General features: G+C 48.1%; 1 protein-coding gene across 2 annotated transcripts in view; it reads left to right on the top strand.

Annotated features, from left to right (window-relative positions):
* SERPINE2 (serpin family E member 2) overlaps positions 1 to 21,824 on the top strand; it is a 61,682-nt gene that overhangs the window by 33,965 nt on the left and 5,893 nt on the right. For both annotated transcript variants that reach the window (XM_027049334.2, XM_015086617.3), the window contains exons 2-6: positions 2,051 to 2,331; positions 5,081 to 5,308; positions 10,933 to 11,130; positions 19,015 to 19,213; positions 20,844 to 20,944. In XM_027049334.2, coding sequence (XP_026905135.1) covers positions 2,073 to 2,331; positions 5,081 to 5,308; positions 10,933 to 11,130; positions 19,015 to 19,213; positions 20,844 to 20,944 — 985 coding nt within the window. In that variant the 5' untranslated portion in view covers positions 2,051 to 2,072. The remainder of the gene's footprint in view (positions 1 to 2,050; positions 2,332 to 5,080; positions 5,309 to 10,932; positions 11,131 to 19,014; positions 19,214 to 20,843; positions 20,945 to 21,824) is intronic.

The raw sequence follows: 21,824 nt of genomic DNA, 5'->3' as shown, positions 1-21,824 counted from the left end.
TCTAAATTTTTAAAAACATGATTGTTTCACAATATATGAGAAAATTGCAACATCCCCTCGAATGATGGTCTTAGTGGTTCACCTCGTGGGCCTGGGTGAGGTGTGGGGGTGCAGGTGCCGAAGTCTGCTTTTGATGGCAGTCCTCTCCCCAGCCCAGTGAATTTCACTCTCCTTGGAAAGTGTTCGGAGCTCAGGACTAAACACGATCACTGTCGTAGGCACATTCAGTAGACATTATTTTGATGCAATAAAAAACAATTAGTAAAAATAGAAAGTATATAAGCCATCAGGTTTAACCCCACATGTATTTATTGAACATCTACTATGTCCTGGAGTGGGAAGCAAGGACAGATGCATCCAAAGGAAGACAAGGAAACACCCAATGCCAGCTCTGCCTAATGCTCCAGGGACACTCTGTCTGGAGCACACAGACCTTATTCCCCTCCACTCCAAGGCCTCCATCTCCTAAAAGGCCCCCCTCTCTTTCTTGTTCTCTGCAGACATCCCCAACCTCTCACACGTAAATGCACGTGACAGGAGGACAAATTGGCTTCTCGGCAAGCTTGGGTCTCCAAGGCAGGAATCAAATTAGCCACATCCCAAATTCTGCTTTTGTTTGGCCGACTTCCTCTGTTAAGTCCTCATTTAAAATGAAAGTATTTGCTTTTCCATAAACACATGTAAATTTCCTACCTCTTACTTGTCACAGCCAAAGGGAGCTCAGCGAGTGGTAATCAAGGAAGAACTCGTATTTCCAACAAATCACTGTAATTGAGAGTATCTCTGTAAACAGTGCCATTCTCACAATTGATATATTTACCAATTGTTCTGCCTTATTGTAGATTTAAGGGTGTCACTTAAATTTGTTTTTATTTCTAAGTGTTTATTTATTTTGAGAGAGAGAGAGAGAGAGAGAGAGAGAGAGAACGTGAGCAGGGGAGGGACAGAGACAGGGAGAGAGAGAATCCCAAGCAGGCTCTGTCAGCACAGAGCCCGACGTGGGGTTCGATCTTACAAAACATGAGATCATGACCTAAGCCAAGATCAAGAGTTGGACACTTAACCCACTGAGCTACCCAGGTGCCCCATAAATTTATTTTAATTAGCAATCCTTTAAGAAATAACATGCTTGTGGTAAAAAAACAAACAATAATAATAATAAATAAAAAAATTTAAAAAATTAAAACAAGGACATATGGTTATAAAGTAATCATAGTGACCCAAGGGATTCACTCCCTTTTTTAAACCCTCCCGTGGTTTCTTGTGACTTTGTTTTTTTTTAATATAAAATTTATTGTCAAATTGGTTTCCATACAACACCCAGTGCTCATCCCAACAGGTGCCCTCCTCAATGCCCATCACCTCTTGTGACCGTAGAATGAAATCCAAGAGCCATACATCCTAGGGTCTATGGGCCTTTGGGGATGTGGGCCCTCTTCCTCCTCACGTCCCCCCTGAACTGTCTCCTGTATGGCCGTGCGCTGGTGGGGGGTGGGGCATACTTCTGTCTCATTCAGGACTCCCCTCACACGTGTCCCCTCAGCAGAGGTGTCTTCCGTGACCCATCTCCTGTCGTCCCCAACTTGTCCTCCGTTTGCGTGCACACTGTGTTTTATCACCACGGCCCTGATCCCTCTCTGAAGTTACCGCCTACTGGTTTCTTTTCTGTCTCCCCTCTGGAAAGGAAACTCCAGGAAGGCCGGGGTCTTGTCCATCGTTTCTAATTGTTTGCCCAGTGCTTCAAAAAGGGCCTGGCATGCCATAGTTCTTGATTAAATACTGCGTCCGTTGGATGAAGGGTGGTTGTCTGATTGGTGTCTGGCACATAGTTGGGAACCTGCCAGATGGGGGCTCCCTCCCTCCCCCCGCTCCTCCTCCCCTTTAGAAAATACAGCAGCAACTGATTTCAGCTACACTCTCGTATTTCAGGTAAATTAACAGGGCACTCAGTTATACGGGGTGTAATAAATCCTACCAGGTTGAATACAAAGTAGTCCCCCCAAAAGTGATCACTTAGGAAGTCACGTATCGTTTTGATCTTATTTTTCAGGTTGTCCTTGCCGGAAGGAACCATGAACTGGCATTTCCCCTTCTTTCTTGTGGCCACAGTGACTTTGCCCTCTGTGTGCTCCCAGTTCAACCCCCTATCTCTGGAGGAATTAGGCTCCGACACAGGAATCCAGGTTTTCAATCAGATTATCAAATCCCGGCCTCTTGACAATGTGGTCGTTTCCCCCCATGGGATTGCGTCCGTCCTGGGGATGCTTCAGCTGGGAGCCGACGGCAGGACTAAGAAGCAGCTCACCACGGTGATGAGATACGGCGTGAACGGTGCGTGCACTCCGGGCTGTGGTCGGGGGGTGGGGGGTGGCCCTCAAGGGAGTCATGCATCTGCAGGGGTTTCGCTGGTACCGTTCTGGGACTTAGGGCTGTCTCCTCTAAAGGACAGATGTTAGCAGTGCTAGAAGTTAGAAGAACTGGATTCTGGTCTCTTCTCTAGCCCTGGGGCTTTGGGTCAGTCACGTGATCTCTCCGTGCCCTAGTGTACTTCATCTCTAACAAGAAAGCTTCCCACCTGCCCCGCCTCCACGGTGCCTTGGGCTAAACCTCACGGTGGTGAGCTGGGGAAGTGGGTGGCCGTGGCCGTGGAGGGCAGCACGGGGGAGCCTCGTAGCGATGGCACCTTTCTGGGTCTTAACTGTGCTGGTGACCACATGAATCTCAGTGAGTGGCAGCCGTGCAGAGAGCGACATGCACACACACAGGTGCCGGGAACGTAAAACACATATGGTGTGCATGGGCTGGGTGCACTGTACCCACGGCAGCTTCCAGGTCGTGATGCTGTGCCATAGCCACACGGGCTGCTACCAGTGGGGGAGACTGATCGAAAAGGCCCATGGGACCATCCCGTCCATTGTTTTGCAACTTCCTCTGAATCTGTCAGTATTTCAGAATAAAAAAAAAAACGGAAGGAATTTTTGTCAGTAAAGCCCGAGGGAAAAGGTTTGAATTGCTTTGAATTACCCATATCGAGGTAAGCGTCTCTGTCTCCCAGCCCTGTGGCCTTGTCGCTCCAGTTCACATATCCTCCCCCAAAGCCCACCTTCCACCAGCCTCTGGGGCGGGTGCCGTGTGTGAGGGAGCAGAAGGGGCCCCGGAGCCCTTCTAGGTCACCGTGCACCATGACCTCGAGCCAGTCGCTTTGCATGTGGAAGTCTTCCTTACTATTTTGGAGAACGAGGGAGCGTCCCTTTCCCTGTTCTTCCACTCCTGTCAGCCATAAAGTTCTAGGACTCTTGACTGCATTGACTCCTGAGACTCGGAGAGGAAGGCAAGCTGGGGTCAGGGGTCAAGCGCTCCGTGCCTCCCTCCGTCCCCGTCCCCCCCACCCCCCGCCCCCCTCCTCCCTCAGTTGGCTGTTGTGTTCAATGTAGCCTCCGAGCTGCCAGCACCAAATGCTGGGACACCCTGCTCTATTTACGTGGACTTCAATTTTGCATGAGTCTGCAGTCTGATCACCTGTCGGAAGCATGGCAGGGCTTAATACTTGGAAAGCTCCCAGTTCCGCCGCTTGCTTGGAAGTTCAGCAAACGCTTGGTGATTTGTAGCTTCGTGGCGAATCACCGCTTGAATTTATGGCCGTTACCAGGGCCATCCAGACCCTGCCAGCCAGTACCCTTCCAAGGCAGCGACTGGATTTTTGTCGTTTGTGTTAATGCTGAGCCACATTCGTTTTAAGCGATATTTCTCAAATTCTTGCCGATGTTGCCTGTCGGTGGTGTCCTTCCCCCACCCTCTCCTTCTCCCAAATCACTAGCAGTTAGTTGTGTTATAGAACGTGATTTCGGTGGCAGGACGAACTCTTTCAGGGGAGCCTGAGTGGTTTTCCAGGCCCTAGTTCGGGCTCAGCCCCTGAGAACTCAGGTGTCCTCTTAGTGAGGACAGAGGCAGAATGGTTTGGGGCAGTGGAGTGAAATCTACACCCGTCTTTTCCTGGCCGGAGATTGGGGTGTGTGCAGGAGGCAGTGTGGCCAGAAGGGACGGGCTCTGGGACTTCGCCTCTGCTCTTCCCTTACCGATGAAGTAGGCCTGCTCACTCCCACCAGGCCTTCCCCACAGAACAGCGCGCAGGGTGGGGTCATGAGAGGCCAAACAAGGAGCCAGAGGGTTGCCTCCTTGTGCACAATGGCAGACTTCCCCTACCCTTATTTAAGGGATCTGGAGAAGAGACCCTCTGAGCGTGTGACACATCAGCTCTCTAGGAGACTGTCACCGTGACCCTGCAGGCTGTTTTAGGACGGTGTCATTTTGAAAGGACCCCAAGCGAGGAACCCAAGGCTCTGTAATTTGAGCTCCCTCTAGAGCTCGCACATTTCATCCTTATAATTTACTTGCTTCTTTTCCATGTTCTGAAACCAAATGGAGCCTGTGTGAATGGCTCATGTAAGATAAAGCTTACATTGCCACAAAATTAATCCCCTTGCTTTTTGAGCTTGATATCAAGTAAAAATCACACTATTCTTGGATGGTGGCACATGACAATTTTTTGTAGTCTTTCTAATGCTTATTTTATTCATTTTTTTTTTTCCAAAATAGAAAAACGAGATCACATTGTTAAATCTTTGGCAGGAAAGGAAATAGCACTAAAGGTAGTTAAGAAAGAAAAAGAGAGTGAATTAGTAAGATCCCTTGGATTTATTCCCCCATGGTGGAAGATTCCTTGGATTTATTCCCCCATGGCTACATAAAGAAGAACTTGCCAGTCTTCCTATTGACTTGGCACCAGAAAAGTCTCCCAGGAGGACCAAGTGTATGTGGGGAAGGTGTTGAGATGCCTCAAATATGCTGTTTTGATGGTGGAAGCACCACTGATTTTTAAGAACTGCTAATAATTTTACCCTCCTTCCCCTTTTCTTAACACACGGCCACTGAGAAAGCAAAAGGCGCAGTCTCTTGCTGCTGAGGCTTATCTTGTCTGTACTGTTGTTGGTTGCCATACAAAGAAAGAGATCTTAAACAAAAACGTAGCATGTCTAAAGTCTTGTGGAAACGTGGCTACATCTTCCCACTTCCCCTCCAGGAGTCGGTAAAGTGTTAAAGAAGATCAACAAGGCCATCGTCTCCAAGAAGAATAAAGACATCGTGACGGTGGCCAATGCAGTGTTTGTGAAGAACGGCTCTAAAATGGAAGTGCCTTTCGTTACGAGGAACAAGGACGTGTTTCAGTGCGAAGTCCAGAACGTGGACTTTGACGATCCAGCCTCTGCCTGTGACTCCATCAACGTGTGGGTTAGAAACGAAACCAGGGGTGAGTGCCCTCAATTCCCTGGGAACCACTGGGTGCCATTTTATACTTTGTGAGTGAAAGCGTGCGTTGGGCTCCTAAGATTCTAGCTGGTGTCTGCCTGTCCCATGGTCCTCCCATCGCGAAACGCCTGGACCCAGCCGGCTGGTCTGTCTTTCCTCTCTTAGGAGGTGCCCTGACTCCGTCTACCTTCCTTCCCCTTTCTTGGTGCCACGACTCACGGTACTCTCTGGGGTCTTTCTCCCTGTGGCAGGGGCAACAGAGCAGAGTCCAGCCCCACGGACTCTCCTCTGTCCCCCCTGTGTCGCCTCTCCAGAGGCCTCACCCGCAGGCCCTGGCCTGTTCTGAAGGTTCAGTCGCTCAGTCCTTCCCACTTTCGCATCTGTTGTTCCCTTTGCCTGGAATGCCCCTCTCCCCCTGCGAGGTTCGAGACTGATCTCTCTCCTTGCTTCCCTTGCTTCTCTCTCTCGCTGCCGTCGCCTCCAGGAAGTCGGTGCCTCGTCTCTGCTTACCATTGGCATACGAGTCTGCGTTTTCTAAGCCCCTTCATTATAGCACTTTCCACGCTGTATAATGATTGCTTGTTTGCGTGCATTTCTCCTCTCATTAAGCTGAGGAAATGTCTAACGTGGGTGTTTTAAACCTGTTAATTTGTAAACTGGAGGTCTAGGTGGAAATGTTCTGGAGTAGAGATGGGTCCAGATCAACAGGAAATTAAGGCTGCAAATCTAGATTGGGGAACCTGTTTTTCATAGGAGGGAGAGTTAAGGTCGCAAGAGTGGAAGCGGGAAAGTCTCAGTAGTCCCAACGACTCCATTGTGGCCCAAAGACAGAACGTGAGGAAACTCTGGCTTCTTGGGTCCTGTTTCCCAACGTGTGGTTCCTAGGGTGCCTGCGTCAGAATTACCCAGGGCATTTGTTTAGAATGCAGGTCACTAGACCCCCCACTTCCTGTATCAGAATCTCTGAAGGAGGGGCCGAACATTCTGCATCAAAACGAATGCTCCCCCAGCCTGCCTCCACCACCCATGACCAGGCTTGTATACGTGAATGTCCGAGGGCGTGGGACAGACTCGCAAAGAGATGGACCGGGAGTGCCCCGAGGGTGGAGGAACCAGAACTGGTTTTGATAAATCCACAGCATTCCTTCTCAGTAGGCTCTTGGACAGTGCAATCCGGGCTCCCTTCCTAAAACCGCAAAACGATCAGGACACCTGCAAATGTGAAGGGCCTGGTGGTTCTTTCTGGGCCCAGAGGCCTAAGAACAGTGGCAGGAAGTTGCTGGCACTCAGAGCCAGGTGGCTGGATGACCGTGGCCTGTGAGTGGCTCCTGCCAGCCTTCTTCTTTACCAACTGGACGGGTCATGGGAAGGCACATTAGCGTGCTGCTTAACAGTGTTCAAGCTCCTTGGACACACGTTGACTCAGTTGCTCACTGCCTCTGGGGGGGGGGGGGACATGGTGAGCCCCAGCAGTGCTTTTTCAACCTGGCCGACCTCTTGGTAAACAAAGATTTTGACTCTTCACTTCACCATCCTGCCGCGAGATTCGTAGCTCGTATAACCTATGCACAAGTACACAGACACTTCTAAAAATTAATATAATGCCAAACTGTAATACAAGGAAAAACAAAACTCATTTATGTATATGGTTCAGCAGGTGAGCCCTTGGGTACAAGTACACCCGAGCACATAACAGCGAAGCAGTCGTATTCTTAGAATAATTGTGAACGGACAGCTACGAAAACAGGCAGAGACAGGCGTGGGGTGCTGGTGATGTGAAAACCACGAGCTGCCCTCCTGTGTTTCTGAAGCGAGTTCTTTCCTAAAACGGTGCGGTACTCTCGGTAAATTTCAGAACAAAACAAGAACAGCTTCCACTCGCTTTGCTTTGCATCGTCGTCACCTACCCGGAAAATTCGGTGTACGTTAAAAATGTGCCACGAAACAGATAACGTTGTGTTTACAGGGGAAGAAGAGTGAGGTTCTGGGCCCAGATGATGGTAAGCCAGTTTCTTGCCAGTGTGACTATCCAGTGGGGCGTCTGAAAGCTATACAGGAAGCAGGACATTTCTTTAGCGTGTGGGACTGTTGTGAACATTGCAGGGCAAGTAACCTCTCGGGCCACCTGTCAGTCCACTGAAAACTCTCCTACAAATTTCCAAACGGCCCCTGGGGTGATCGGCCTCACTGAGAGGCACTTACCTACCTGGGAGAACCCAGAATCCTGGAGATCGAACATTCCATGTGCGGAAGACTGCCCAGTCCGTCCCCTAGAGGTGACGATTCCTGCCCCCTGCGGAGTGGGAGAGCCAGACGGGAAGGTTCTTTCCACTGTGATAGGGTGCTGACCCCGCCAGGGCCGCCCTGCCCACCTCTCCAGCCTCTCTGCCACAGGCTCTGTGCTCCGGCCATGCACGCTTCCTTCCCGTCCAGCCCCCAGCTCACCGTGCTCTCTCCTGTCACAGCCCCCACCGCTGCATCCGGCCACCTGGGATACTGTTCTCCCCGCCTGTCCCTTGTTAACGCCTGTCCATTTTCACACTTGTCACGTGCACGGCATGATAGTTAAAAGCAAGGCGCCGAGTTTGAATGTCAGTTCTGCCACTTACTAGCTGTGCAACCTTGGGCAAGTTACTTAACCTCCCTGTGCCTCAGAGTCCTCATCTGTAAAATGGAGATACGATGGTGATACCTACTAAAACAATTACATCGACACTAAGGTTTTTGTGGGAACGTAAGTAATACGCACAAGGCATTTAGTTGAGTGCCTCGCACTTAAACGTTCCACAAGCGTAAGCTGTTTCTATAGCTATTACTTGGTCAGCTTCTTCAAGGAACCCATCCCTAACCTCACTGACCGGATCCGATCCCCCTCTCATATGGCCTTGCTTCTACTTCGAGGTGTTTCTTCCTGTTGCATACACTTTTCCGAGCCATTTCTGCCAGCCTCCATCCACCTCTGTCGTCTCCGTAGCTTTTTGAAGGCGGGGCTCATTTTTGTTTGTTTTCTTACCTAGAAGAGCACTTGGCACATGGCAGGTGGGCATCCAGGAGTGGATGGAGGGGTGGTGCATCGACGGATGGGTGGGTGGGTAGGTGGGTGGCTGTGTGGCCGAGTAGGCGCATGGGTGGGTGGCCGGGTGATGCACGTTCACCGTGTGCAGTTAGCGATGGCAAGCCCCTCATGGGCCTCCTTCTAACCATGCGTTCCTTACCTTTGTATTGTTGCTTAATATTTCTTCATGCCCCTGTATTGTATCTTAGTCCTACAGGTGGCAATCAGAGGCTTTATTTACCATAATGACCACAAAAAAGGGCTGAGGAGACTTCTTTAGACACATATTGAGCACTGATCGTGTGCCGAACACAGAGCTAGGATCGATTCTTTTAACAAAATTTATTTGTTGCTTCGAGAGTGAGAGAGAGCACGTGCAAGTGGGAGAGGGGCAGGGAGCGAGAGAATCCCAAGCAGGCTCTGTATCGTCAGTGCAGAGCCTGGCGCAGGGCCTGAACCCACAGACTGCGAAATCATGACCTGAGCCAAGGTCTGATTGTCCACCGACTGAGCCACCTGGGTGCTCTGAGCCAGGCTTGATGTTTCAAAAGTGAACGACAGGGTCCTTGCTCTGGCGCACTTGATGGTTCAGCTCGGGGAGAGAGACACGTTAAATTCGGCCGGCACAAAATACCTTGGGTATGGCAGCAGCGAGTGTTGAGCTTTATGGAAACTCCTGGGAGTTGGGGAGGAGGGTCAGAGGACATTTACTACAGGTAGAGAGGGAGCTGTGTCCTAAAGGCACAAAGGGGTTGGACTGGGTGATGTTCCCAGCAAAGGCAAGACACAGCCCTCACTGTCAGGAGCTCTAAGGTGCTTGCAGTGGCTGAAGCACAGAGCTCTAACTTCCTTCCCACAAGACGGAGGCCGCCCTTGCGTCGAATGATGGCCGTTCATGGCCTGTGTATCTTCCTTCAGGTCCTGACTTAGCGTTGGTGCCCCCTTGTGTAAGAAAGGAGTCGTGATGAAACTTACGGAGCCCTCTGGGGTCTGGGAAACCTCTGGGTGCGCGTCTTTACCACGACTTATCCAAACATTCGTTTATTGCACATTCGCATCTTCTTGAACATCATCTAAAAGGACTTAAAGCTCTCGGGGCACCCGGGTGGCTCCGTTGGTTAAGCATCCGACTCTGGCTCAGGTCGTGATCTCGTGGTTCGTGAGTTCGAGCCCCTCATTGGGCTCTCTCCTGTTGGCACAGAGCCTGCTTTGGATCCTCTGTCTCCCTCACTCTCTCCCCTTCCCCCAATAAATAAATAGATAGGTAGACAGACAGACAGACAGACTTAAAGCTCTCTCTACTGAATTAGACCTTCTTGCTCCTTCAGAAACTATTGATTTTTACTCTCACCATTTAAAGAATTACAACTAGCATTTACATTACGGCACTATGTATTTTTTAAATATGCTAAGGCCAAAAGCTACAGTGAATTTCTGAACTAATTTTTCATCACTTTGGGTATCAGTGACCCCTCGTAAACACACAGCTGGGTCTTCAGAGATGGAGCAAAAGGTACGTTAATGAAAACCCAAACCGTCAAGTACAGATAGCACTCAGGAAGGATCCTCGTGGCCTCAAAGAATGTTCTGAAACTAGAACGGTTGTCTGCTCCTTCACTCCTAACACAATCAAGACGGATGGTCTTCTACATTTTGTGGAGTGAATTTCCCCTCAAGACTGGGAGGCCTTCTAGAACAGATGCTATTTCCTTGCTTCTCTGTAATATTACACCTAGCTCAGTCCGTAACTCATAAATGTAGACACTGACTTTTAGATCCAGCCCTTTTTTTCTTTTTTTAAATTTATTCATTTTTAAGAGAGTGTGAGCAGGGGAGGGGCAGAGAGAGAGGGAGAGAATTCCAAGTAGGCTCCAGTGCTGTCAGCGCAGAGCCCAACTTGGGGTTCGGACTCATGAACTGTGAGATCACGACCTGAGCCGAAGTCAGACGCTTAACCGACTGAGCCACCCAGGTGCCCCTCCAGCCCTTCTTTAAAGTAGCTGTGAGGCCTTGTGACATCAGGGATTCCAAATGCCCATCGTTTCTAAAACTTTAGGAGAAATTCAGCCTTTACCCTCAATCAGATCGCACAGGTCGAAGAGGTTGGTTTTTGACCGGCATTAAATCTACCCGGTGGTTCAGACAACAACTGCATACCTTGTGCCTATCTTGTGCCCATCGAAAACCCTCCTTGGCAGTCATTCACACCAGTTATTAGCAAACAGAGAAATTCATCGTTAATTAATCATTTAGGCGAGTAAAATTTTCTAAACCGTGGGGTTCATGGGGAATTCGTTGTAAAAGAATTTCTTAAGGAAAAGTCTGGTAACCTCCAAATAAAGGATATTGAAAGTCTTTATGGATTCTCTGATTTTAGCCTTAACTGTTCGGCTTTCATTTTTAGCGAGAAGAACATGAGAAGGTACAAAAAGGGTGTTGTAAATAGTTCCTTTTTAAAGTGTTTTAAAAATTCCTTTGATTTTTCACTGTCCATGATCCCACACTGCCTTTTGCCCTCAAATAGACTGCCAATCCTGAATTTTTCCCTTGCTTGTTCCGTGACTTCTCAGGTATGATCGACAATCTGCTCTCCCCAAATCTCATCGATGGTGCGCTCACCAGACTGGTCCTGGTCAATGCCGTGTATTTTAAGGGTTTGTGGAAATCGCGGTTCCAACCTGAGAACACAAAGAAACGCACGTTTGTGACAGCTGATGGGAAGTCCTACCAAGTGCCCATGCTGGCCCAGCTTTCCGTGTTCCGATGCGGTAAGTGTATGCTTGGCAGGGCCCTGAGAGTGCTTTCACTTAGTCCGAGAGCAAATCTGACTTTTATTTTTCCAAAAGGGTGGGAGAGAGGAGGGCAGGATGTTTTTAAAGTTCCTGGTAAGGTTTTGTATTATTTACAAGGGTTATGTATTAATATATAATATACAGGCTCTTAGGTTGAACGTTCAGAGGACAGGTCACAAAATACGAGATGGGAAGAGGCATAAAGCGCATGAAAACGTTACGAAGTCATCACCATCTTACGTTACCAAATTAGAAATACAAGTAAAAATTAGATTTCTTTTTCACTTACCCAATTAGCAAAAATTGCAAAGATTGACAAAGCCCAGTGGTGGCTCTCATGGTGGGGGGGGGAGCCATAGGTGCCCTGGTCACTGTGGGCAGAAAGAGATGTGGGGCGGGGGACTTCCTAGAAGACCATGTTGCATTGAGGAACTTCCACTCTGAAGATAATCTCACCTCAGCAAATAGTGGAACGTACATGATAAACAGCTTTACAGAAGTGGAAAGATGATACAATATGTTGCTGATTTCAGAAAACAAGTTCTAGTACAACAGATGTTGATTCATCACATTTACGTAAAATGCTTTCTATATATCCATCCATCTGTAGAGACGTGTCTTGCAGGGTGTTCAATAAAATGTCAACAGTGGTAGTGTTTCAAGTGATTATTTTTCTTTATTTGAATTTGAAACTTTTTAAAACAAGCCTGTATCAGTTTTAATTTTTTTTTTAATGTTTGTTTATTTTGGAGAGAGAGAGAGAGAGCACGCGAGTGGGGGAGGGGGAGAGAGAGAGAGGGAGACACAGAATCCGAAGCAGGCTCCAGGCTCCGAGCTGTCAGCACAGAGCCCGGTGCGGGGCTCGAACCCGCAAGCGGCGAGATCCTGACCTGAGCCGAAGTCAGAGGCTCCACCGACTGAGCCACCCAGGCGCCCAAGCCTGGATCAATTTTACAGTCAGGAAAACAATGACCGAGCCCTGCTGTCATTGCCGCAGCACTGATAAATGAAGCCTGGTGATTGTTTTCTAAGCCTGGTTTCATTGAAGCATTTGTGAGCCAATTTAAATTCATCTTTTTCCTCTGCAACTTAGCCTTTATGCCTCTGATCCGTACCTGAACATGCGGGCCCCAGGTATCGCCTTTGCATACGCTCGCTTCAGGCACCGTTCAGTATTGTGCCAGCTGCGTAATTCTCTAAATTAAGGAATGACTTAGGTGAAGAAGGCAATAAGTAAAGTCGCTTTCCTTCTTATCATCCAGCTTCTAGGTAAAATTTTGGCATTCACTCAAATGTGTGTTTTTTTTTTTTTTTTAAAGATAATATGTATTTGAAAGCCCTGCAGAAAGATAACGTGCTCAGCAACTGAGAATAATAAAAGGCTCTTTTGGCCCAAAAGTCATTCCCTCCTTCCCGTCGGCCCCCCAGCCCTCCCTGCTCCCGGCTTGTGTTGCCAGGAAGACTTCATCGGAACACTAACATGGCTACCAACTCTTCTCTGAAGCAAAGCCGTTTTCTTTTAGGTCAATCTTTATACACATTCTCTGTTCTAATAAAAAAAAAAAGGGAGGGGGGCCTGGGTGGCTCAGTCGGTTAAACGTCCAACTCTTGGTTTCTGCTTAGTTCATGATCTTGCGATTTGTGAGATCGAGCCCCACATTGGGCTCTGCGTTGACGGTGTGGAGTCTGCTTGGGATTCTCTCTCTCTCTCTCTCTCTCTCTCTCTCTCTCTTTCTGCCTCGACCCCGCTTGCTCTCTCTCAAATTAAAAAAAAAAAAAAAGTGAAGGGCCTCAATTACTGTATATCTCTGTTGCTGGAAAATAAATGTCAGTAGTTAAAGGTTAAAACGCAAGGATCCTATAGACATTCCTATGAAACGCTACCGTGTGTGTGTTTGCGGGAGTGTAACGTGTTTTCTTGAGTATATAATAGGTTCCTAGAGAGGGAGTTGCATATGCGAGTAGCTTTTCCATTAAGAACTGATTTGTCTCAGAGCACACGTGTGCACATTACAGAAAGCAGTGCGTAAATGTACTTTTCCTGTCAACGACTGGAACGCTGTCGAACCAAGGTGAGCTGGCTGTCTTCCCTCCACCTTCCAGATTCATGCCCTTTCTTCACCCTCTTCCCTGCTGTCCCGAGCCCCCACCCCCCCCACCCCCCGCCAAGGAGGCTGCACGTGTGGGCTCCCTTGCCTCCCATCCAGTTGGCTGTGGGGGGAGCTCGCAGGTGAGGCGACTTGGGGCCTTGACTTCCCGGCCCTCCCTGCGGTCCCCGGGGCTCCTGCATCCCTTCAAGAAAGGTCTCGGCTCCTGTCAGCAGGTGTGTTCAGGGGGGCTTTCTCCCTGGGTCACCATGCTTCCCTCGCCCCTGCCAGCCTACGGCTGGTGATGGTGCCCCACTGTTTGTAGCATAAGGGACTGTGCTTAGCGGTTTTGCTGTACTCTGCCCGTGCTTTAGAAGTGCTCCTGTGACCCAGCCTGGTGTCCTGCCTCCTTCCTGTCGGACCCTTACTGACCTGCCCTGAATTCAGGACAGAAGGTGGAAGTCAGCCTTCTCTCCACGGTTCTTGTTCCCTCACACCAAACCCTGGAAAACGGCTGCCATCCTTCTTGCCCCGCTGCCCGTGCCAAAGATGGGGCTGCTGTGGAGGAACCTGGGATTGGAACCTGGCTCCTGTCCTGGGCCCTGCCACGGCACAAGGATGGCCCTGTGTTGCCCTGGTTTCCCTCCTTGGCCAGCACGGTGGCTTTTTGCAGTACGACAGGGCAGATTTGTCTTGTGTCTTGTGGCATCTGAAGAAAGCACAGCTGGTGTTTGTTTTCACAACCGCAGACCGCTTAGTTGGTCACCCACTTTCTGCCTGTCGTCGGTCTGGCCAGCACGACCAGCCAGCGCTCACAACGTGGCGGTTGCGGCTGAGACAGGCCACCAGTGAGCTCAGAGGCCTCCCTGCCCACTCACGCGACCTCTGCAGCCACCTGTCGCACGTGTGCTGGGCCTCACCAAGCCGCCTCGGTCACCTTGTGGAAGCGTTGCCATTCCAACCCTCTGTCTTCCTGACCTGCCCCCGGCAAGATGCCATCAAGATCTCTGAGAAGATTCATTTAGTAGCATTACGGAGACAGGGTGGAAACTAGGAAGGGGAAACCCTTCTGACTGTATCCCATAAAGTGTAAGCAATTTGAGGATAGAAATTCTTCTAATTTAAAAGTCAAAAAAAAAAAAAAAAGGCCTTGCAGTCTTTTTTTAAAGGAAGTATATTTCGTGCTCATTGCAAAATCTACAAATAAAACATAATGAGGCAGAAAGTAAATGTTCTCCTATAATCCCATGTCCCAGCATAAAAAACCCTATTAAGTGGTAGGTGTATTATTTGAGACCTTTTCTATGCATATGCAAAATATGTCTATGAAACTTTTTTGCATATGGAGGATTACACTGTAATATGCTTCACACATTAGACAGTAAATCATGGAAAACTATGTGAATTCATGTGGATTTACTTGATCCTTTTATCAGCTGCAGAATATTCCATGGCATAAATTCATTATAATATCCTATGGGTCGCCATTTACTTTTTTTCCTGTAATAAACACCTCAGTGAGCATTCTTGTACTTAAATCTTTAGAACTGAGTCAGAATTTATAAAGGTAATTTCCTCGGATAGGAATTGCTGAGTCAAAAGTTCTTAAAAATTTTTGATTTTACGATTATGAATTTAGACATTAAAGACTTTATTTTGGGAAAAAAAGACCACAAAACCTTCCAAATATATATGTATATATGTGTGGAGATATATATATGTACACAGTATATTTCCAGCTTCTACTCATACCTACCTATCCACATTACCTCTCTACGTGGTTGTCTATTAAGTTTTAGTTCCATAGATGAATTATATTATTGCCCTCACCCATCTGGTTCTCCTGCCATCTTCTTTAGCTCAACAAATGGCACCTGTACTCACCTAACTTGCTTAAACCACACCTTCTTCCCCATCAACTCTCCCCAAACCCCCTTTGCATTTCAGCTAGAATATGGACCACTATGTGCAGTGGGTGTGTTTTTTTTTGTTTCCAAATGTACATTTCAGTTTCGACTGAAATGTAGCTGAAACAGTTCCTCAAGAGCTCAGGAATCCATAAAGCTACTTGTAGTGGAAGATAACTGGATGGGTTTTCATGTATAAAGTTTTCCTGATATTCAATATTTAAAATATTCCCTCTGAATTTAGAGGCCGAGAAGAGTTCTTAACGTTTTAGTGAGCCTAGTTACTTCCTCCTTTTGTAGGATTTAAAGAAGGGATCAGAGTACTTTAGGGACCTTTCCAGAAAATCTAGATCATCCCTAAAGTACCACTGACAGGATGTTCTAAGTCTTCTCCATGTTTCTAATACTTGGTCGTTTGCCTGTTACCTCTCATTAAAGGATTTGTTGATCCCTACTCATCCAAGAGAAAAGACTTGTCTTCCCTTTTCATCTATTCCCTCCTGTTTAGAAGGAATGAAACTGCTCCATTCACATTTTTATGTACTCTGGTATCATCCCCATTAAAGAACACTCAGTGGACTTCCCAGATGTTAAGGAATGGAGAGCCTGGGCGGGGCATTTTAATGGAAAGGTATCTGGGACAATGACAGGCTCCCTGCTGTGACGCAAGGCTCCCAAATACCCCTTCCTTGCTTGATTCACTCTGCCCTGGAGCTGTGTCCTCTGCAGCAGGTGTGATGTCTCTTGGTGGACCAGTGCTGTGTTTCGACTGTTTGAACGGTGACCGAACGTTCGAGAAGTACTTTGCGAAGCTGCTTCCATCAGTAGATGCAAGTTTTTACAACGTGCAAGCCTCTGTGCTGAGCACTGTGCTGTGTGTATTGTCTCGTCTAATTTTCCCAGCAACTCTGTAAGCCAGGCACTGTTATCCCATTTTACAGATAAAGACACTAAGACTTGGAGTTAAGCAACTTGCCCAAGTCCCAGAGCTAGTGTCTCAGAGTCAGGATCTGAACCCAGGTCCTAGAACTCCAGGTCTTGTGTGCTTAACCTCAGCCTTTGTCCTCTGTGGGCCGATGCTGCGAAAGCTGTCTTTTACTGATCAGGTGGAAGGCAAGATGTTATTTTTGTCCCCTGTCTCCTCAAGCCATGGAGCAAAGAAGAATGGAAGAGGTATGGCCAGGGGCATCCGAGCCAACGCTATGCCATCAGCGCCTGTGATCAGAAGCAGAAGTGGGGCCAGGGAGAAATGAGTCATCAGGCAAGATGTGCGCGACTGGGTACAAAGTGGTTAGTGGTTATTCGTATTACTGATCCGTTAATGACGTGTTCGGTGGAGACCGGATTCACTGCTGAAGGTGGAAGCTGTCTCCCGACTCAAAAACACCCAGGCTCGTCACTTTTCATTATTCATGACCCCGCTGCCTCCCATCAGAACAGTAAACATGTCTAGAAGTGGTTAACGGCTGCCTCCAGGTCCTTATTTCATGCCCTGGAGCAACCATTTCCTAACCACTTCCTAAGTCGTAGAATTTCTCAAACAGCTTTGCCAGGTAGGGGCCTCCTCTTGTCTTTGAAGATTAAAAGGCTCATTAGGAAGTGATGTTTGTCCTGACTCTCCCATTGATTTTCTGGTTTCTGCCCAGACCATCTTATTACACAAGGTAAAAGGAAAGTGAAAAAAATCCCCTCTTTGATTCTCAGGCAGCCCCGAGACAGAACCGGGCTTGAGTGACAGTCCCTGCCTGTCCCAGCCGGCCAGGCCGCACAAGGTTGCCGAACGGCCCGCGGGCAAATGGAGCGGGACGGGGACCGGGTGTACCGAGCGCTCCACGAGTTGCCCCCAGCTTTCTTCCAGAGGGAGAAACTCAAATGTCATCCTGTCATGTCACGTGTTCTAAGAACTTTGCTATTCTTTATCGTATTTTATAGCTAGAAGTGTTCGTTATGTAACGAAGACAAAGAAAGCTGGCTGTGCCTCTCGCCGCCCCCCACAACCTCCACCCGTGGAGAACTGGCTTATCCAAGATCCCTGTCTCACATGCAGTGACTGGCGGAGGTCGTCCCCAAAAAGAAGACGAGTGAAAAGCATGAGAGAAGCTCGCTTCCTCTCTTTTTCTTAAACACGTTGTCCTTCTAGGTCATTTAGAGAAGGGGGAGGAGGTAGAGAGAGCCAGCGTTCAATGGGCACCCACCACAGGCCACGCCCTGTCAAGCACCTTACATATTTTTCCTCATTTAACCGTCACGGCGACCCTGTGAGGTACACACTTTTAATATCCGTGGTATCTCCATTCTCCATACCGAGAGGCACACAGAGGTTAAGTGCCTCACCAAGGTCACCGCGTTCTTAAAAAGGCTGAAGTGTTTAGTAAAACATTTCTGAAATCTGCCAGAAATCTAGAAATGCTGGCTTTCTGTTCACCTAGTTAATTTTTATAACTGGCATCACATGCCTAATGGGAAGTTTTCCCGGGATCCTATGGCATGCTGTGTGGAATATTCTTTCCCGGGGAGGCCGGGGCCTCTCTGGACCATGTACCCCCCGAGCTGGGCTTCCAGCTGGCACCCTTCATGGGTGCGCTTTCTTTTTTAAAAGCTTTTTTTTTTTTTCAAGTTTATTTATTTTGACAGCATGCAAGCAGGACAGGGCAGAGAGAGAGAGAGAGAGAGAGAGAGAGAGAGAATCCCAAGCAGGCTCTCAGCTGACAGCACAGAGCCCGATACAGGGCTTGAACTCACACACCACGAGATCATGACCTGAGCTGAAATCAGATGCCGAACCGACTGACCCCGCCCGGGTGCCCTATGAATGTGCTTTCATCAGCTCCAACCGGTCCGCACACAGTTGTGCTGATCAGTTGCTGAATATTTTGAATATTTCACATGAGATGAGAGGGTTCTAGGATCAAATTAGCTTGGGAAACCTGCGGAAAGCCAAACAGCTTTCTTTCCTTCAGAATGACTTGGAGCCTTTACGGTACTGGGGTCTATTATGAATCCGTAGGAAGAATCGATTCAGTGGCGTGTGGAATCCGTCAACTGAGCGTCCTGCAGGATGGGTGCTCTGTAGACCAACATTTTGAGAAGCGCTGGTCTAAATTGTTCTCGGGCTTTTATTTGTGAGTACAAATACCATAAGGTATCGAAAAGCCGTAAGGACAATGACCAGAATGGGTGAAGAGTGAATAGGGAGTCGCGTTAGTGAACTACAAAGGTCATTGCTGGCATGAGACATACTGAGCCTGAGTCCTGGGGCTCCACTGCTTACTTAGCCCATGTGTCCCTTGGCAAGTTACTTAATTTCTGTAAGTGCAGCCCCCCGGGTGTAAAACGGGACTGTGTGCCCTACCTTGGGGCACGCTGTAGATTGTAAATGTGTTGGGGTGGTTGGGGGTTGGCGTGGGTTGGGTTGGGGTGGGGTGGTTGGTGTGGCTCCTACACAATGGAGCCGTTCATCCCTTTCTCCTTCCTCTTCACATGCTCCCGTAGGCTCAGCCAAAAGAACCGTTCTCAGGCAGCCCAAATTCATTCTCTTATTCACATGATAGGGGTCAGCTTCTTGCAAAGTACTGTATTCTAAGCGCCTCATGATCCAGTTAAATTCCACTCAACAGAATTTTTGGTGACGCCCCAAGGCATTCTGTTAAGACAGATCTCAACTGAAGAAAGGGAATTATTTACCAGGGGAAAGAAGAAATAACGGTCCTTATCTTTGTCTTTCTAAGGAAACTATATTTGGAAAAGAGAAGTTTCCAAACGGAACCGCTCTCTGCCCTCTGAGGCCACCCACGTGATCAGCACTCGCTCCTGCCCCTCTCAGAAGCCATCAGGGGATGCACTGAACCTGCCTCTGATTTCTTTAGGGTCTACAAGCACCCCCAACGATTTATGGTACAACTTCATCGAACTGCCCTACCACGGGGAAAGCATCAGCATGCTGATCGCGCTGCCCACGGAGAGCTCCACCCCGCTGACGGCCATCATCCCTCACATCAGCACCAAGACCATAGACAGCTGGATGAGCACGATGGTGCCCAAGAGGGTACAGGTCATCTTGCCCAAGTAAGAGCGCTCGGTCCCTGGTGGCGGTCGCGTCAGGTGCCAGACAACGTGGGGCTAAGACATGGTGCGTCGTGAGGCCTGATTTATTTTGCAGAAATTGCCTGGAGAGAATACAAGGGTCTGCTTTTGGAGAAGCTTTTTGCTTTTCTTTCTTCTTTTTTTTTTTTTTTTTTTTTTCCCAATCCCTGTGCCTCTCATATGGCAGGATAATGACAGTGGGGAAGAAAAGAAGGCAGCCTGACCTCTGACCTCAAGCTCCTGATGCCATTTTGAGAGCTTTTAACATATTTAGTTTTGTCCCCAAGACTGAAAAATACATGTATAACGGCACGGTAAAGGTTCGTAGCGTTTTGATGAGGAGTTTCATGTTAGTCTTCTTAGGTTTTAGCTGGAAGCTTCTGAAGGCCAAGGTCCGAAAGCTAGGTGGTAAGGGAATATTTTGAAACCATTCAGGCAGAATTCTTATATTAGTATCTATGGTAGTTTTTTTTTTTTTACTGAAAGTGTAATATTGGTGGAATTTGAACTGTTATGACTTGAAACCAAGGGAAAAGTCATCCTAAATTCTGCCCAAATCCTGAATTTCTGTCAGCTCCAAGAATGCTTTACCCAGACCCATGAAAGAGGCAGCGAACGGCCCCTGACTGGTGATTGTGCCACCAGTATCCAGGGCTTTTAAGCACCCACGTCTCGGGGTGGTAAAGCTACCTTCCAGTTCTAAAAGCTTTTACTTCTCTAGTCACTGAGTTAAGTAATCAGAGAAGCCCGTTTATGATAAGTATTAGCAATCCTCCCAGGAGTGTGTGTGTGTGTGTGTGTGTGTGTGTGTACGTGTGTGAAATGAGCCTTCATGTCGGCAGTGCTTGATGTAAATGAATAAGATGGTAAGTGTACATTACAGAATGACATAATAGGTAAAGCACAACGATAGTGGTAAATTATCATTAGAGTCCATCTGCCCACCTACCCTTTGCTCTTCCCCCAGATGGGATAAAACCTGGTAAAACATCCTCTGACGATAGGTTTACTAACTGACATTTACATATGTACAGCTGGAAGGCCAGATAGATCGCAAGTATCCAAGAAACCCAAGGTTACGCCCCAACACCTGTAGCATACGTTCTCACCTATTCCTAATGTTTGTTCCAGTCTTAACGGTAAGATGCTTTCATAATCTCAACAAGAGTGAGCAGGAATGTGTCTCCTCTCTTTTGACCAATCCCGCTAAGGGCGGTGGTTCTTACAGCAGCCATGATGATGGCTCTTCGGTTGGCAATGGGGGAAAAGTGGAGATATTCGGGGGGTATTCCAGATACCCCCCCCATCAGCATAAGGGAGGGTGCTTCAGCGGATCTGCCTAGGTACTGGAATGGGGAAGCCCGTCGCACACGAGGGGGTGACCACCCCCTTTCCTGTCACGGTGTCCTCATTTTGCTAGCAAAGTGCTCAAGAGATGACTTGTCCTCTAACTTAAATCTTGGAAGTACGACTTCAGACACAGTTTAGACTGGTGTTCAGAGCATACTTACAAAGGAGTCGCTTTGTCAACATCTCCCCACCGGCACAGGTTCCACCCTCTTACGTCATTTACGGTATAATGATTTCCCCCTACTTTCTCCTTTCCTGCTAGGTTCACGGCGGTAGCACAAACAGATCTGAAGGAGCCACTGAAAGTGCTCGGCATCACCGAGATGTTTGATCCATCAAAAGCAAATTTTTCGAAAATAACAAGTATGTTCGACTTAAACCCCATTCTGAAACTTGAAGACTGTTACAAACTGGCTCTCTGATTCATTCAGAAAGAAAAGGTCAAAATTAGGAGTGTGTTGCCCTGAAACCCTCCCAGATTTAGTCTGATTCGTCACCAAATGATGCTGCTCATCCTCCGTCATTTAGATCAGCATAAATCACCTGTCCCCACGTTTCACGTGCACGTTTCAGGTGAAGCCCGAGTGAGTCGACACTGTTAAACAAGCACTTCGTGTATTGTCTTCATTACTTAAAAATGTAGCTCTTAGATAGTAGTCTTTCTCTTCCAAATGCAAACGATTCCCCGGTGTTTGCAAAAATCAAGGTTTTTGAACTCTCAGATACTTGCTTCCATCAAACAATAACAGGCATGCACCATATCCAGGTGTGTTAATGCCCATTAATCCGGGATCATGTGAATTCAAAGGGTCTGATGAGAAGCTTTCTTTGCCAGAGCATCTAGGACACAGCTGGTGTCGTATCACCTCGTTTGCCAATATATGCACCTTCTCCCAGAGTGATATTCAATGGTCGGTTCTTGGTCTTTTTAATTTGGAGCACAGCAGCCTCTTTCCAGAGAAAAGTCACGGCTTAAACATTATTTGTACTCCTTTCCTGTTTTCCCCCTCGACAAGCTCATTACCAATCTCGATGGCCTGCAGGCGAGCACCTGTGTACCCGTCCTAGGGCTCCATCCACACTGTGTCCCTGGCGAACTTGCAGCCACAGGGATATTTTGACGCTCTTTCGTCCTCGGGCATCCGGACTCCGGCCCCCGGTCCAACAACATGAGCATCACCTGGGAGCTCGTTTCGAGGGCACAATCTTGGGTCTCACCCAGAGCTCCTGAATCAGAATCATT

This window comes from Acinonyx jubatus, chromosome C1 (assembly GCF_027475565.1).
Source record: "Acinonyx jubatus isolate Ajub_Pintada_27869175 chromosome C1, VMU_Ajub_asm_v1.0, whole genome shotgun sequence".
Classification (NCBI taxonomy): domain Eukaryota; kingdom Metazoa; phylum Chordata; class Mammalia; order Carnivora; family Felidae; genus Acinonyx; species Acinonyx jubatus.
Note: the sequence above shows the minus strand (reverse complement) of the source record. Positions and strands in the feature narration are given on the sequence as shown.